General features: G+C 42.2%; 1 protein-coding gene across 5 annotated transcripts in view; it reads left to right on the top strand.

Moving 5' to 3' along the window:
• cadpsa (Ca2+-dependent activator protein for secretion a) overlaps positions 1–19202 on the top strand; it is a 202441-nt gene that overhangs the window by 107650 nt on the left and 75589 nt on the right. For all 5 annotated transcript variants that reach the window (XM_038697484.1, XM_038697483.1, XM_038697482.1 and 2 more), the window contains exons 12-13: positions 13840–13976; positions 14692–14879. In XM_038697484.1, coding sequence (XP_038553412.1) covers positions 13840–13976; positions 14692–14879 — 325 coding nt within the window. The remainder of the gene's footprint in view (positions 1–13839; positions 13977–14691; positions 14880–19202) is intronic.

Raw genomic sequence — 19202 nt, 5'->3', positions numbered from 1 at the left:
AACATTTATATGAGTCACAAGTATGCAGAAGTGCTAATAAACAGTATAAACTACAGCTTTCACTAACTGTCGATACCCCGACAGCCATCTTGGATCACAAAGTCGGGGTAGTGCGGTTGTCCCGACTTTCCGAGTCGGAAATCCAACTTCAGGGGGCGTTCCAGCTGAAAGTTCCAACTGGGAACTCGGAAATTCCGACTTCCCATGTCAAATGGAACGCACCAACAGACTTCACTCCGTTAAAAACTTGAAATGACGTTACAAGTCGCGGTGGATATTTTACAAGTACGGACCAGGTAACGTTAAAGCAACATTCAACACAGGACGAGACTATTAAATGTGGAGTAAGCGATTCTAATCCAAAATAAATATTTTTGTCAAATTTAGCAAGTATTTCCTCACGGTCCACTAGCTGTCCGTTCTGTGTGTGTGCACTGTCTCTGTAAATGGGAAACAAACAAAGTTGCTTGGACTGAGCCACACAACACTATTCCAGTCGTGATGTTTGGTGGATGTCTCCAGAATCGCTTACTGCATCTTTAAGGCACCCGAGAGATACAATCCAGGAAGTCCAGTAACAGATGAATGTATTTAAAGGCTTATTAGACTCCAAAATGCTGCACAGCGGTTTGAAGTACAAGGTTTTATCGAGGTAAAAACTGAATTACAACATTTGTTACAAAATAATTTTCCAGGAATGTTCGTGAATGTAACCATGTTTCATGTTAGGTAGACATCAACCTATGACATAACCTCATAAATGAAGGCATTACCAAATTGCTTCCTTTAGCCAGATAATTTAGTTAAAAAGATTACCAAAAAAGAAATAAAGTTTTCAAGAAAATGTCAACAGACTGTATCAACACAAAATGCACAAAACAGCATAACTAACCCAAGAGAGTGCAGACCAATGCACCCAATAAGTGATTAACTACTTCTTGTGTGCGTTGTGTAAGTGAATTTACTGAGCGAGCTGTTTTTACACATAACCACTGGTGTCCCACTGTGTCCCAGCAGCTGGTAATTACCAAGTTAAAAGTGCCACACCATGAATAATACAGTGTGGTTGCTGCACAATTAAATCAGGCAGCAATCAGTCAATGTTACCAAATAACTACTTGTCAGTTCACACCTGGATCAGCGAAATGAATAATATAACATCATGTCACCCCCTACCCAAATTAAAACAGACTGCTGTAAAACATTGTAACAGAGACAGATTTAAGTGAGTTATGTTTTTAGCAGCAGAGAGGTGAAATTGATCTTCACAGTTTACTCCTTTTCTTGTTCTGATGTTTAATTAGGTTTGACATATTTTTGTGTCATAAAACATTAAAATTATATTGTAGCTTGAGTGAGATTATAAAGTTTGAGAGGCTTTTTGTTCTGTCTAATATAGTTTACAAATTCTTTCATCTCTCTACTTCTATCTTCTTTTTAATGGCAAATATGTGCATATGAATGCTAATTCTTACAAGGGACGGATATTCTGAATCTCCTATAACTCTAAATGATTGCTAACACTGCTAACATATTTTATTAAATCTCCTGTACCATACTTCTGGCAACTAAAGCAGGTTTTTATGGTTCTGGTTAGACAACTCAGATTGCTTGGTTAAGGTTAGAGAAAGATGCTAGAGCTCTCGGAACAACACTGAAAAAATCACCATCTTACTTGAAGTACCACACAGAACTACAGCCTATGGAACCCTCAATCATCCAACTCTGCCTCTTAACAATGACTTTTTCCTACAGTAAAATACACCCCGAACACCCAGCAAGTTCTCCAACCTAAACGGCAACATAGCTTGTTTATCCATGCTGAGCCAGTGACCGACACAAATGAGCGTTTCTTAAATTGGTGCCATATCGGTGGCGTTTGTCCATTCCTCTCAAAATGACAAATATTAACTACCTTATGTAAGTCACATGACCTGAGGTTAATGTTGTTAAACAGTAGTTTGGTTAGGTTTAAGAAACAAAACATACTTGGTTAGGTTTAGGAAAACATTGTGGTTTGAGTTAAAGTAAGTAAATTATGGAAGTCACGTGACAAAGTCACCAGGTCATGTGGCGGTCACTAATGCTATTTAATGCGGTTAATGCTATTTGTCACTAATGCTATTTAACTTAAAACTCAAAATAACTGAACATTTACTTTGTTTCACATGGGACTTGAATAACGTTCTCCAGAGTCCAGGGTTTGACCCATCCAAACCTTGCACTTAACTTCTGCCTATTTATAATATGTAAACCTCCTTTGCTACCATTGTACGGCCACTAGAGGTTGCTGCCACCATCCATCCATCGTCAACCGCTTATCCTGCGTACAGGGTCGCGGGGGGCTGGAGCCAATCCCAGCTGACATCGGGCGAAAGGCGGGGTACACCCTGGACAGGTCGCCAGTCCATTGCAGGGCCACACATAGACAAACAACCACTCACGCTCACACTCACACCTCAATTAACCTAGTCTGCATGTCTTTGGATGGTGGGAGGAAGCCGGAGCACCCGGAGAGAACCCACGCAGACACGGGGAGAACATGCAAACTCCACACAGAAAGGCTGAGGCAACGGGGGTTTGAACTCGCGACCTTCTTACTGTGCCGCCCAGTTGCTGCCACAATAATGGTAAATATGGTAAATAAATAAGATAAAGATCAATAAGTCTTATGTTCCCTCTCCAAATTCCCAATGCTTTTTTACATCACAATCAGAATATTTATTTGCCAGGTATGTGTACACATACAAGGAATTTGACTCTGGGTTGTACATTGCTCACAATGTGCTTACTTATACAATATTCCAGTAATAGAATCAAACACAGGGTACAGTATAGAGAACACATATATACACACTATAACAAAAACAAAATAGACAGATTGAGACAATAGTGTAATAGTGCAATGAGCAGAATGCAAAGGATGCAGGAGTAAATTATTATTATGTACATGTCGGAGGTGGATGTGGTATACAGGTGCACATACACATACATGCATACATGTACACAGTGTGATGGAGCATAGTGCAAAGGATGCTGGAATAAATAAGTATTATGTCCAGGTGTTATGTACTTGAGGTTGGTGGATTTGGCATACAGTATATACAATATACAATATGAACAGTATGAACAGCTCTGAAGTAGAGAATGAGGAATAAATGTTAAGTGTTAACAAGTAAACAGGTGGCTGATTAGAGACAGAGTTGCTGGGTTATTGCACAGGAATTGTTCCTGACACTGTGAGTCAGAGTCAGCTGTTCATCAGAGTGATGGCTTGTGGGAAGAAACTGTTTCTAAGTCTGTTGGTTTTGGCGTACAGTGCTCTGTAGCGCCTACCAGGGGGGAGAAGCTGGAACAGGTTGTGTCCGGGGTGAGATGGATCTGCAGTGATGTTTCCTGGCTCCTGAATGGAGGGCAGGTTGGCACCGATGATCTTTTCTGCAGTCCTGACTGTCTGTTGTAGTCTGCTCCTGTCCTTTTTGTTGGCAGATCCAAACCACACAGTGATGGACGTGCAGGGAACTGACTGGATGATGGCTGTGTAAAGGTGGATCAGCAGCTCCTTTTGGAAGATTGAGCTTCCTGAGCTGGCGCAGGAAGTACATTCAGCAAACTTCAGGAGTTTGACAGATGGGTCTCCTGAGGTGCAGTTGTTGGTGTGGAGGGGGAAGAGCAGCGGATGTTTGTTGTGGAAGATGTCTGGGATGATGATGTTGAACGCCGAGCTGAAATCCACGAACAGGATTCTAGCATATGTCCCTGGAGAGTCGAGGTGTTGCAGGATGTAATGCAGTCCCAAGTTGACAGCATCATCCACTGACCTGTTAGCCCTGTAGGCAAACTGCAGGGGGTCCAGCATGGGGCCTGTAATGTCTTTCAGTGGACTTCATCACTACAGATGTCAGGGCGACAGGCCTGTAGTCATTTAATCCAGAGATGGAGGGTTTTTTGGGGACCGGGATGATTGTGGAGCGTTTGAGGCAGGAGGGAACTTCACACAGTTCCAGTGATCTGTTGAAGATCTATGTGAAGATGGGGGCCAGCTTGTTTGCACAGATTTTCAGACAGGATGGTGACACGCTGTCTGGGCCAGGAGCCTTCCTGATCTTCTGCTCTGGAAGAGCTGGCGCACATCCTCTTCACAAATCGTGAGTACAGGTGAGGGGTCAGAGAGAGGGGGTGAGAGAGTGGCAGTGGGGGAAGGTGATTGTTTGAAGATGGTGTTGGAGCGGGGGAGACTTGTGACTGTGGACTTCTCAAACCTAGAATAGAAACCATTCAGCTTGTCAGCCAGTTGTTGAGTACCAGCAGTGTTGAGGGATGGTCTCCTGTAGTTAGTGAGTGTCTGCAGGCCTCTCCACACTGACGCAGGGTCACTGGCTGTGAAGCTGTTTCCTAGCTTCTCAGCGTAGCCCCTCTTTGCTGCTTTGATCTCCTTAGTCAGAGTGTTCCTGGCCTGGTTGTACAGGACTCTGTCCCCACTTCTGAAGGCCTCCTCTTTGGTCTTGCTAAGCTGCCTGAGTGTCGCTGTGAACCAGGATTTTTGGTTGTTGTATGTGCAGAAGGTTTTAGTCTGCACACACATGTCCTCACAAAAACTGATGTAAGATGTGACAGTGTCAGTTAGCTCGTCCAGGTCAGTGGCTGCAGCCTCAAAAACACTCCAGTCAGTGCAGTCAAAACAGGCCTGTAATAGATTTCAGTCTCGGCCTGTATGTTGGGATAAGATGAACCAGACAGTGATCAGAGAGTCCTAAGGCTGCACAGGGAACAGAGCAATAGCCTTTCACCTTTGGCGTCTCTGGTAGATCCTGTACAGAGCTGCTGCTCCTCCAAATAATAACTCCGGGGAAGTTCCAGGTTCAATAAGGAGCGGTGGAATAGTGTGAACAGTTGAAAGTCCAGTGTTTAAGAGCTCTTCTCTGGTAAATGTTATCTGAGATCATAATCCGTGCCATCTTGAAACCCAACACATTGCATTTATTTATTTAGCTGACGCTTTTATCCAAAGCGACTTACAATTGCTATTTATGTCAAAAGTCACACGCCTCTGGAGCAAGTAGGGCTTAAATGTGTTGCTCAGGGACACATTGGTGGACATGTCACAGTGGTCTGTTCAAGTATTTTCAATTAATGCAGAGAATCGCTGCACTGCACTGGACATCTTGGCAGTGCCTGACTCCGCTAATCAGAAAATGGGCTAACAGGTGGTGTGGGTGGAGCAAGCAGAAAACTAGACTAGCTTTAGGACTTGGCCTCAAGTGGTCATTGATGAGAACCTCAGTTTTTGTCACTGGCTTTATTTTTCAGGACCCATGGTTGCTGCTTGACGTAGACATGTCTCATTTCTTGAGAAAATTACAAACATTTGACTACTGTGCCATGACTACGCCCTCTGTCCGTATGATGTCTCCGGTGTGTGTGTTATGGCATTTACTGCATGTAAACTAGGGATGCAATGATTACGATTATTAGATTTTGTTGGTACTGTTATTGTCATAGAAATAATCACGGTTTCATTTCAATTATATTTCTATAAAATAAGGGTAATTGTCATCTGTCATCAACTCTCATCCATACATATGTTTTAGCGAAAACGATAGAAAGAAATTGAGTGCAGTGTTAACTGAAATGCATTTCATTGGTAGCCTATAGTCCTGAAAGTCTATAACACGTTTATTTTTAATTCCCTACCAACTTGCTACGCTATTCAATATAATGTATTAGGCCTACCTTTACTTGGGCGTGCAAAGCTGGGTGGTGATCCCGCAGGTGCTGCATCAAGTTTAATGTAGTTATTCGCTCCTTTAGCAGGAACCCTTTAACGGCAAGTTTTTGAACAGGTGATCTGTCATCTTCAGTAACGCCTTGGTCAGTCTTGGTGTACCCTAGGTGCTCCCACATTGCCGACTTCAGCCGTTTCTTTGGTGGAACTAAAGCTTCACTGTTTGGTCCCTCTGCCATAGTTTAGCCAGTGTACAGTAGCCTCTGATAAGCACGACACTTACGCTGGTGCACCGCTCCTGTAACTTTGTTTTCGTTTTGTACAAGTTGCCACAGTTTCGTTCCGTGCAACAGAAACACTCTGTGTAGCGGTGCCTTTACGATTAATTAACCGTAACGTTTTAAAGCGCGGTTAATAGTGAAATCCGGTAATTGCTTCATCCCTAATGTAAACTGTTGCGACATATTTATTGTGTGTTGTTTAGGGTAAGATAATGGTTATAACGTATGCATGTGATCCTTCGAGTTAATTCCAAGTTAAGTAGACCTGAATAAGTCACTACTGTGCAGTAAAGGGTTTGCACCTAATAGAAACCAGATATTATTTTTTTCAGTATTTATGTGGGACTGACAGATGTTCTGTGCTGCTTCTGATGGAGACATTAATGAATACACATACTCCCAGCATATAGTCAGAGAGTTAAAGAGTTAAAGGTCTTTCCCCAGCTAAGAGCCCTGGATTTATGGTAATGTCTGTGCTAAGCTCAGACCACGTTCCTCTGCCTACAGCTCTGGGGATCTGGAGGCTCTGAGGAAATCCAAATATGACTTAAGGAAAGCCATCAAAGATGCAAAACGGGACTACAGGGACAGGTTGGAGTCCTCTGCACTGACTCTGAGCACCGGAGCCCCCCAAGGCTGCATACTCAGCCCATTCCTGTACTTCCTGTTCACGTATGACTGTGTGGCCCCACACAGCTCTAACGTCATTTTCAAGTTTGCAGACGACACCACCATCCTGGGTCTCATCTCTTACAAAAATAAGAAGGCTTACCGAGAGGGCAACAGGACAGCGACCTCTCTTTCAACGTCAGCAAAACTAAGGAGATGATCGTGGCCTTCAGGAAACTGAAGAGGGGAGGGCACGCCCCCAGACACATCGATGTTGGTAAAGTTCCTTGGTGTGTTCATCAAGGATGACCTTACATGGTCTAGGCAAGCAGAAGTGCCCAAAAGTTATTATACTTCTTGAGGATACTCAAGAAGTTTGGTATGTCTGCAAAAATTCTACAGTTGCACCATTAAGAGCATCTTCACAGGCTGCATCACTGTCTGGTATGGCAGCTGCTCTGCTACTGATCATAAGGCCCTCCAGAGGGTGGTGAAGACAGCAGTGTATAATCAGTTGCCATATTCCTTCTGTGCAAGGCATCTACAACACACAATGCCTTAGGTTAGCGTGTAACATCATAAAGGACCACAACCAGCCAGGCCATGGTCTGTTCATGCTGCCGTCTGGTCGACATTAACAGAGCATCAGGTCCACCAGACTCACAAACACGTCGCCATATGGCGTCTCAACCAGACTACTATGATCTGATCGCTGAAAGACACTTGACATGCTCAGTCACTTCCATGTAAATAAATGTATATTTGCACATTTAAATGAACCCTTTCATAGGCACTACCATACTATCATTAATATTTAATTTTTCAGCTTACAGTGACTGACCAAACTCTCCATCTGCAGTCAGTTTTTTATAGAATAATAATAATAATTTTTTCACCAAAACATAGAAAAAATATGAATGAGCAAATAATGTCACAATGGACCTTTGTGCTCTGAGCCTTAAAGTGACAGGAGTACCATTCAACTGCCCCAATGACTCCAATGTTACTGAGACCAGAATTTTCAGGAGGGAAGCTGAAAAAAGGGTTTCCTAACTTAGCTCTATAGCCCTCATTTTTGACACCACAAACACATTTTTCAAAACTATACATTCAGCAGAGTCTCCTCTTTCTAACAATATACACTCACTGGCCACTTTATTAGGAATACTTTGCTAGTACCGGGTCAGACCCCCTTTTGCCTTCAGAACTGCCTTAATTCTTCATGGCATACTTTCAACAAGGTGTTGAAAACATTCCTCAGATACTTTGGTCCATATTGCATCACGCAGTTGCTGCAAATTTGAACCGCTGATACAAGGCAGGATGGATCCATGCTTTCATGTTGTTTACGCCAAATTCTGACCCTACCATCTGAATGTTGCAGATGAAATCAGGACTCAGACAAGGCAACTTTTTTCCAATCTTCTGTTGTCCAATTTTGGTGGTGTGAACTGAACCCTCAGTTTCCTGTTCTTAGCTGGCAGGAGTGGTACCTGGTGTGGTCTCCTGCCGCTGTAGCCCTTCAGCTTCAAGGTTCAATGTGTTGTGCATTCAGAGATGGTATTCTGCATACCTTGGTTGTAACAAGTGGTTACTTGAGTTACTATTGCCTTTCTGTCATCTGGAACCAGTCTGCCCATTCCGTTCTGACCTCTGACATCAACAAGACAGGTTCATTACATTAACTCATTTAGCTGACGCTTTTATCCAAAGCGGCTTACAATTACTATATATGTCAGAGGTTGCACACCTCTGGAGCAACTAGGCATGTGTCTTATCCACTGCGTTATCGCCACCCCCCCAGGTTTGTCCACACAACTGCCGCTCACCAGATATGTTCTCTTTTTCGGACCATTCTCTGTAAACCCTAGAGATGGTTGTGTGTGAAAATCCCAGTAGATCAGCAGTTTCTGAAATACTCAGAGCACTGGTGTTGTTGGCACCAACAACCATGCCATGTTCCAAGTCACTTAAATCCCCTTTTTTCCCCATTCTGATGCTCGCTTTGAACTTCAGCAAGTCGTCTACAGGCCTAAATGCATTAAGTTCCTTCCATTTGATTGGTTGATTAGCTATTTGTGTTAACAAGCAATTGATCAGGTGTACCTAATAAAGTGGCTGGTGAGTGTATATACAGACATGGCCAAAAATGTGGACACCCCTTCATGTCTGTCACATAATATACTACTTATCCCAGAAAATTGTCACAATTACAAATGCTTTGGAACAACACACAAAAAAAGCAGAGAAAAAAGCCAAATCTGAGACATTCCACACAGTACTCCAAAAATGGACTGGACAGAATGATTGGCACCTTTTCAAATTCTTCAGAAATAATTGTATTTCAAACATGTGATACTCTTTTAATTTGTAATTAAACTCACCTGTAGCAATTCACAGCTGCTGACAATATATAAATCATATAAAACACACAACCAGTTAATATGGAGAAATGTTGACTCAGCCATTTGTTGTGTGTCTGTGTGTACCACACTGAGCATGGTCAAAAGAAAAAAAGACAATGGAGTTGTGTGAGGATTTGAGAACCAAAATCTATGAAAGCATGGACAATCTCAAGGCTACAAGTCCATCTCCAGAGATCTTAATGTTCCTGTGTCCACTGTGTGCAACATTGTCAAGACGTTTACAGCCTATGTCTTTAAAGCTAATCTTCCCGGACGTGGATGATAGAGAAAAAATTATGAAAGATTGCAATGAAGGATTGTTCAAATAGAGGATAAAGAACCTCGATCAACTTCCAAACCAATTCAGGCTGACCTGCAGACGCAGGGTACAACAGTGTCTGTTGCCATCTGAATGAAAAGAGACGCCATGGTAGGAGACCCAGCAGGACCCCGCTGCTGACATAGAAACAAACCTTTCCTGAGGAAGCCAAAATCCTTCTGGGAGAATGTCCTGTGGACAGATGAGACTAAAATTAAGCTTTTTGGTAAAGCACCTCATGATTCTGTTTTCAGAAAAAGAAATGAGGCCCTCAAAGAAAAGAACACGGCCCCTGCAGTCTACAGTACTGATGTTTTGGGGCTACTTCAAGCACCGGATGTCTTGACTATGTGCATAACATGATGAAATCTGAAGACAACCAAAGAATGCTGGGGTGCAATGTAGGGCCCAGTGACAGAAAGCTGGGTCCTTTTAAAGCATACTTCAAAAAGCAACCAAAAGTGGTTGAAGACAAACAGCTGGAGAGTTCTGAAGTGGCCAGCAGTGAGTCCAGAAATCAGTCTAAATCAGCAGTTGGGAGAAGCAACCCATCAAATCTCAAAGCTGGAGCACCCATCAAATCTCAAAGACCTGGAGCAGTTGGCCAATAATTTTGTCCAGTCCAGTATTTGAGGTCTGTGTGGAATATCTCAGATTTGCGTTTTTTTCTCAGCTTTTTTTTGTTGTTGTTTGCAAACAAAAGAAATAAACATGAGAATTCCAAATCATTTGTAATTACAACACTTTTCTGGGAGAAGTAGTGCATTATGTGACAGACATGCAGGGGTGTCCGTATTTTTGGCCAAGACAAACACAGACAAATCGAAAGCTCCCTGATGGTAACATGACCTCCACAGGAGGTCTGTGGAGTAGCCCGGATTTAAACCCAGAACATTAAGCTAGCAATGCAGTTTAGCTCCAAGCCATTTTTCAAGCAATGATTTTCAGCTCTTAGCTGTACATAAAGAAATGCACTCTAGCTTCCAGCATTTCTAGTAATGCAGTGACTCCCGGCTGTCCATCCATGAAGCTCAGCATCAATTTTTCAGCAGGCAGCAATCCCACCACAATTGCGTTAGGAAGTGTATCTTCATGATAAGGTATGCAGTGGTGTAGACTCGAATGGTTAGGTGTCAGGGCATCAGTGATCTTCACTAATGACAGAAACATCTAGATGTGTTTCATGGTCAGTCCACATAAAAAGAAAGCCATGTGCTAAATAGCCCCAAATGCTTTTGACCATCAAACCCAGGACCAGCAGTGTGTCTGCTGCCTCCCGGTTCCTCTCCTCTGGATCTATAAATGAATAGCAGCTATCAATCATTGTCAGGGCCGTCCTTCTTGAGCCCAGACGGACGGGGGTGACCAATGTCACTGCATGTTACTGTCCAGCCCTCCCGCCTCCACTCCCGCTCACTCACATCAAACAGACCTGACAGGCCACCAGCTACAGACCAAAGGGGCACTGCAATGTCACCTTTTTAGATATTTGGGGGAGGGTGGGGAAGGGTAGGGGGGGTTTGACTTGTTGAGGGGACAGAATCAGCTTCCAGCATCCTGCTCTTTGTTTTGTTTGTAGATTGACAGCTGGGGTGCTTTTGTTGGGCAGTGAAGAGGACGTTGGCTGACAAATCTCTTGATTGCTGTGTAGCTCGGTATAACCTTCATTCACATCTGTCCCAGGTTTGTCCTGACTGATGTCCACACTCCAATTTCACTATCAAAGTTTTATTTAATCTATGATGAGCCATGCAACATATAGAAATTATACCACATCCCTCAAGAAGTCAATGAGCATCTTTATTTATATTTTGGGAAACACACTCTGTCTATTGTTCAAATGTCTATTGTCCAAAATTATTTTGTCCAATTAATTGTGTCTCGTTCACTCATTCACAACTTTACTTACTTACTTTACTTGACTGTCAATAGTGTCAGTGACAGATTGGTGCAGCGTCACTCTGCAGTCATTTTTGCATCTGTAAAATGCGACAAAATTCATTGAGGGATTGCTAGCAGAAATTTAGTGTACATGCCATCAACACTTTTTGTTCCTTTGTGGAATTTACGTGTACGTATAGTGCTCTCTAAAGTATAGTGATTTCGGACACAGCATATCTTACATTGTGAGCTGGTTGTCTTGTAAGAGGTGAAACTAGTAGCATGATGACTAAGAGTGATGTGAATGCTACATCAGAGCTTGTGTGGGGTTATATGAAAATAATGATTGAGGTTATAATAATAATGAGGTTCAGTACTAGTGAACAAGGCTAGTTTACTAACTGACCAAAGTAAACCAATGCGTGAGGGCTCCCAGATCTCAAGAAGCCCTGAGTTTACTGTGGGTCAGTTGGTTTTTGTTAATGGGATTACTTGATCATTTGTTTTCGGAATTTGCACAATATCAACTAAATCCTGCATTATTACGCCATCTTGTGGCCTAATTTTCAATGATGCTTACATGGGACCAGATTTACTAACACCCCAAATAAAGAGTACTTAATTGCATGTGCATTCTAAAATATTGCACATGTAATTGTAGTACCTGTTATAGGTGATCAACTAAGAATCATTGCGTAGATGACAACAGGTGCAAACACAATGGAGGTGGCAGTATTTAAATGAGGGTTTTAATGGTTTCTGCCATGGAGAGTCGGGAGGCAAAGCAGCCACTGCGTAAAAACCTTGGTTTGTTTGGTTCAGTGCGTCCCGAGTATGTGGAAATTGTATGTACCTGCCCATCCTGCCTAAGATTGCACTAAGCACTTGGGAAACCCCCCATGAAAAACTGCTTTGGGAAACCCCAGCAGACACCGCTACAGTATGATGGAATGACCCAGATGTGAGGAAATACCAGCAGATCGCGCTTCATCCAGCCAGAGGGACCAATCACCGATCATCCGCAGCGGGCCCGGTTCTCCTGGCCATTTTTGAAAGACGTCCTTCTCCGTGCGCACCGTTAGTAGATCAGCTTACATGTTCATTTGCTGGTGATATCAAGTTTGCACACGTTTTTACTCACGCAAACCTTTAGTACAACTGTATAATTCATAATAAAGGTGGGTTTAATCAAATCAAAGCAACAAGGCGCAACACTGTCACAGTATATTAACATATCATTATATAGGATTTGTAAACATATTCACATGTAAATCCCAAATCCAAGAAAGTGGAAACATAGCAGGTGCCCCCTTCCCCTTTGTATCCCAGCAAAGCCTCCAGGTTTACATCTATTAAAGCCCCCAGCAACCCTGCAAAATGAAAAGAGTCATTCACCAATCCACCTGGAGCACCCTGTATGTATAACACACCATCAGGAAAGCAAGTGAAAATTTGTTAGAGTGGGGCAGATTAGAGTGGGGCTGTCACATCCACAGCTCATTCTGAGATGTTCAGAAAGCATTCTATTAGGGGCCACACCAGGGTCTGGGGCCACTGACACAGCAGTTAAATAGCATTAGAAATGGGAAGGGTTAATGGGTGTAGTGGGGCGACTGTTGGTTGGTATGACGGGTAACACAGTTCTGGACCTTGGTTACAATTGAATTGCAGATTTATTAAGGTGTGTGGCTTAACAAATAAATTGCCTATTAGCGGTCAATGCAATATCCTGTTTTATACACTAGTAGATTTGTCTAAAGCATAGAGTTTAGCTGTACAGCAACTCTACAGACTTGCTTTGAGTGGTTTCTAAAATGCCATTCACAAGGCTGAGCCCACTGGAAGAACAACTCAGTTAAGCTTTCACTACAGAGTCCACACATTTCTTGGAAGATTCTTTTTTAGTCTTGTAGTCTTGCACCTTGTTTACATACAGTGTAGTTTACATAAGTGTTTCAGCTCACTCACAATTGAACCTAAGAAGAGGGCTGCATAGATTCAGATTGGTGTGTACAGACATGAATGCATGACTATGCATGAACACAACATGAACATGACCCCAGACCTCAGAACTAACCTTCAGCCTCCAGAGTAGCCGTCACCTCCTGAAAGCTGACTGGAAACCTCTACTGTCCTTAACTTTCCCATGTCTGTTGAGTCAAAACTGGCAACCCTCCTGAAGGACCCAAAATGGAGTCAATGCTGGACACATAATGTAATAACTGACTAGCACTTTTTTTTGTTTGTTTTTTTTTTTTTTACATGTGATCACTTGTTTAGATAATAGGGTGCGCTTACATCAAAACTGACATTTATGAACAGCTTCACAAAACTTGTACCCATTGTAAATCGTGTGTTTTTAAATTTTGCAGAATTTAATATGTTTAAATAATTACAATTTATTATTTATTTAACGTAAACTTGCAGTTAACTTTGACCCTTGTTATAAAAGTGTGTAAAGCATTGCTTTATTGTTGCCACTTCATATTATCATTTGTTCCAATTACATTTTTGTGAGAGTCATGGCAAACTTTATTGTTGTTTTTCTGCCACGCTCTTATATTTGCCTTCTTTCTTTTTCTCTTTCTCCTCACTTGACGGGTAAATGGGTGTGTACAGATGCTGATCGAGCCCAGAAACACGGCATGGATGAGTTTATTTCAGCCAACCCCTGTAACTTCGACCACGGCTCACTGTTTGAGCTGGTGCAGCGCCTTACTCTAGACCACAGACTCAATGACTCCTACTCCTGCCTGGTAAGGAAAGGATTTATAACAATGTAATAGTCACTGTGTAACTGTCAATCCCGGTGGTGCACCTGGTTGTACACATGAGAAGAGACAGAAATATTTGTGTGAAGAATAAAAAAAAGGCTGCATACTCCTTCACCACCACACAGATGACCAATCGCTGCATAAAGAAGGGAGTTATTGGATTGTCATTTTAGAAAAGTGGTTGGATGCAGCCTGCTTCATTAGGGGTTTCAGCAACTTTCGACAATCTGTCAAGCACTTTGTTGGAAGCAGGCTGAGGACCGAATTCCCTGCTCAAACTTGGCTTTAGAATGTGCACATTTGTGAAGTTTAGCTCTAGTGTGAACACCAGGTCCATGCACGTTGAAATCGTTTCAACTTTAGCAGTCTGAGGTGTCACTCAAACACAGCACAGGTACACTCTCTGTCGTACATCTCTAACACAGCTGCTTCCAGTAAAGGCTGCACATCTGCTTTTTGTGGAGAAAACACAAATACTGCACAATAGTCCTGTGGCAAAGAATCACTTCATGTTCTGAACACACCTTAAGACAAACTGAGAACGCACTAAGGCGTCACTCACATTTAGAAGCGGTCAAAGACCCATATGGGTAAAGATATCGGTATTATGATGCAAACTGCACAGCTTGCAGTCTTGTATGACATCTGTTTGCCTCATCAGAGGAGTCACACTGAAGTGTTTGTGTGTCACCCACAGGGCTGGTTCAGTCCCGGTCAGGTGTTTGTCTTAGATGAGTATTGCGCTCGCTACGGCGTTCGAGGCTGCCATCGGCATTTATGTTACCTGAGTGATCTGCTGGAGAGGGCAGAGAACGGAGCTATGATCGACCCCACCCTGCTGCACTACAGCTACGCCTTCTGTGCCTCCCACGTCCATGGAAACAGGTACTAATCAAACCAATTTAAAATGATTGAAATAGAAAATATTTTTTTTCATTGTAAAAACTTGTTGGAGAAGGGAAATTATGACAAATGAATGACAAACAGCCCAGTCCTTATATACATGCACATGTGCAACGTGTGACCCCCCTCTGTTTTATATGCTTTATTCTTTATATGAGTTGTATGCTTCAGTTTGACTCCTCTTGCATGTCTATTGGTTTTTTACTTTGCATGTTGCTTGCAAGCTCACATTTCCTCTTTCTTTTGTCTTTTTATCCCTGTATAACATCTTAACCTTGTTCACTTTCACAAAATGACCTACCCTTCACTGTTCCCAAAACCTTGCACTTTCACACAACCACACCTAGTCAGCGTGTGTCTGAGTTGTTAAACTGGCCAGTATCTGAGGCCGAACTTGAACAAGCCCTTTTCCCCTCTACCCCTGAGCTCCCTGTCCAAACTGCTAAGAGAGAACTCAGAATCATTGAGTTCATGAAGAAAATGGACCCCAGGTCCCCAATTTTCTCAGGAATTAGAAGGTAAGTCATCTCATAGTCTGTGTTGTACGGTGTAACTAGGAGGGACTCCTAGTTAATGCGTGCCATCATTCCTATTGTTAACTGGACAAAATCACTGCTTAGATCTAGAAATGCAGCGACGTCGGCAGTCACAGTTTTCCAACATGAGCAGTCAGACTGTCAAACGTTTTGAAACAAATCGGGTTTAACCCAGTTATCAAAACCAATTAATGGAAGTTAAGCTAAAGTAAGCAATAAGTACAGAGTCACAGGAAGTAGCAAAAAAACTGAATGGCCTACACACTACACGTCTTGTGTATTAAGACGATTGAGTTTCTTCGATCATCATCTGTCATATGAAGTCATCTGATATGCATTCAGTTAAAGAAATAAAAAGTTTGCCCCCTGGTTCAGTAACAAAACCCTAAAGCCCTATGGAGCGCCTCTCCTGCTTGTGACAACGCTGTCAGCCCAAGTTGTTAGACCCAAAGGAGAATTAGTGTTAGTTTTGTCTGGTTTAGGAGTTTAGACTTTCGGCACCACAGTGCATGCATCAAGCTGCCGTCACTCTTCTATTTCCATTCAGTTCGGTTTGCAGGTTGGTAACTCAAGTTTATGTTTGTAAATTATAGCCTGCAATTCTTTTTTGCTCATTTTGCTCTGTGTACAAGGACGCAGTGAAAAAATGCAAATGCTTCAAATAACAACATGACGTTGATATTGTGGGCTTCTCAAATGATGATTGGAATAATCAACATTTAGGGTGTAGCCTAAAATATACCTTGTGCGTTGACTTAGAAAAACGGTTAGAATTTTGAGTACAACTATGTTTGAGATAGATGATTTTTACAGACAGCTGCCAAAGTGTTTCCTGTAGCTCTGGTATAAAACTAAATATGGTACAGTAGCATATTCTTAGACTTGCTTTTAGAGGAGCAGTTTTCAGTCACAGATAAAACGGAGTAATTTCCTGAAGGGTCTGTGGTTAGTGACACAGGAGTCATCTGGCCTTTATTCCAGTATGTACCCTGTTATCTAAGTTGTGGTATTTACCCCTTGTCTAATCTGCTGTGATGTGCTCGGACATCAAATCTGTCAACATCACAGTCGGTTGTCTGCGAATGAAGCGTAACAAAGATAGACGAGGGCCACTCTGGCGCTGAGGGCAAAGGTCAGAGAGGGCTGTCTGTCAGTGCCCCCCCCCCCCCCCCTCCCTCCAACTAACCCCATCCTCTTTCCATCTATCCGCCCATCCATCCTTCCCTTCTGTCCTGCTGACAAACAGTGACTGAGGACTGAGGCCTTTTCTGATCAGCATGGACAGATGGACAACACTTGCTCCAAGAGAAACAGAGAAAAAAAGGAAAGAGAGGGACAAATACTGTAGAAGATAAATATGAGATAAGGAGTTTGATTGAAATCTGTGGAGAGAGAAATGCGGAATATTATCAAACTTTTTTTCACAAAAAGAGGGTGAGCATACGCAAGCAGTAGTTTGGTTTAAACACGGCATCAAAAAGTTGTTTCCTGCTGCCAGAGGACAGAGTTCAGCACCTTTTATTATTTATATTCAAAATAAATACATAAACATGTAAATTCACAATTAAATGTAGATTTTTCTTTTCACAAAGTCCAAAAATAATGAGCCTTACATATCTACACATCCACACACATTAAACAGAGACCTGTGCTGCCCGTCCAGCCGGCTCGCCTGGAGGTCGAGGCATGACAGGTTGACAGGTTGTCATGTGTGACACCGGAATGTCTCCGCTGCCAACACGGCTGCGTGTGCCCCAGTGCACACACCTCCAGACCACCCCCCCACCCAAACAAACACACACAAACACCCCACCCCCACCCCTGCCTCCTAATAGCCTGCTGGCCCGGAGGTGTTGGTGCACCAAGTTCGACTCAATTGCCCGGTCGCCTGCTATAGTGTCAGGATTTGACTTCTGTCCAGCAAAATGTCGACTCCATTTAGATTGACTGTTTGTTAGGAAATGGCTTTAAAATAAACAAATAAAATATCAGCTGCTTTTTATTTGACATAAAATAGATCCATCCAATGCAATCCATGTATCATGTACTGTTGGAGTTGAATTAAATATTTTGTGTCAATCTAAAGACAATAGAAGACCATCCGTACACATGCAGGGGTGTGCAAACATGTTGTGATTTTTTAGGATTGATAAAGAAAATCCACAATAAGCTTATAGAAATGATCACTAAGTCAGTGTATAGAGCTCAATTTAAATGTTTTTCTTGTGGAAAATAACTTTTTAGCTCAAATATTTTTAGACTGATTTGCAGCCATTATTTTTATATATTTACTCTATAATTTATCAATATTTGACAACTATTATCTCAGCCTCAATCAGAGTCCAAGATGACATATTCAAATGTCATGTTTTGTCAACTAACAGTTCAAACCCCACATTCAGTTTAATGTTTAATAGGAAATAAAGACAGCCAGATATTCACATTTGAGAAAGTCAATTATCAAAATAGTTGATACATTTTCTGTCAATCAACTAATTGACTAATCAACTAATCCTTTCAGCTCTGGGTTGATTGAGGAGGATAGTAGTTTCCTACATATAATTAAAATTCAAATTGCAGGAGGATTTCTAAAGCAAACATGTTAAATGGTAATCTACCTTAAGGACTTGATGTGGTTCTCCACTGCATATAAAAGGAGATGTGAAAGTGTCACTGATGGCTCATTTGCTTGTTGTCGTCATTGGAGCTGTGAGGTCATGAGGCCAAGCAAACATGAGGAAGCTGCCAAGAAACAACGTGCGCTTGGAAGAAAATAAGAGAGAGAACCCTGCAGGACTTAATTAGTGTGAAATTTCCCTCTTTCATTTCTGTCACAATGTGAAAGGTGAGATGGCTTTTTTACTGTGCATTTCTCTAAAAATAATATCTCCAATTTTGGTGTCTATTGCGTATGATCACCAGCCACAAAAGAAAGGGTACAGCAAAACCAGCGGAAAGGCGTGTAAACTTATAAACTCAAGCTGCTGATTATCATACAAAAAATGTATTCAGGATCATTCATTATTATTTCATTAATACAAAGAACACCAGTTTGTTATCATTATTTATCAATTTTACATTCATTATTCGTAGTGTTTACACTGTTTATTGTCCTCTACAGACTGCTCTGATTTTCAAACATTAAAACTGGCACCTCTTACCATTTGTGCAACTCTTAAATTTAATACCATCCTGTAAGTACTGTGTCTACTTTACAAATAAAAAAAAATACAGTATTAATTTGCGTGATGAACTGCCAATCTAAAGAGTCAAAAACTTGAGCTCCATGCAGTGATCTCCTCCTCAGCTTCATTTCAGCAGCGGAGGCCTACAGGTGGCTGTGACACACTGACGGTGTCTGTGGAAATGTCCATGAAAAGTGAGGGGAGTCTGGATGAGATGATCGCTGATGCTGAGCAAACTAGTACCCCTTGAAATGAAACACAGCACTCATGGAGCAGTGCAGTATACACACACACACACACACACACACACACACACACACACACACTCTCACTGTCTGGTGAAATGACATGTCAAAGGGGGGAGGAGGAGTGTCATGTCTCCTGCTTCTCGTCATGCTGTCTTGGCCACCAGTCCAGCACCTCTTCTGTCACATGCACTCTGCTCACACTCCACCCAGACCCAACCATGTCACAAACGATAAACACATTGGAAACAAACACACCTCCTTGTAAAGCTGTAATTACTATGCCTTGACATAACAGGAAGAATATGACACAATAATGGCGTGAACCTCCTAATGTTC

Source organism: Micropterus salmoides, unplaced genomic scaffold (genome assembly GCF_014851395.1).
Source record: "Micropterus salmoides isolate LMB-PRFRI ecotype aquatic unplaced genomic scaffold, ASM1485139v1 Ms_hic_scaffold_4, whole genome shotgun sequence".
Lineage (NCBI taxonomy): Eukaryota > Metazoa > Chordata > Actinopteri > Centrarchiformes > Centrarchidae > Micropterus > Micropterus salmoides.
This window is presented reverse-complemented; position numbering and strand designations above follow the sequence as displayed.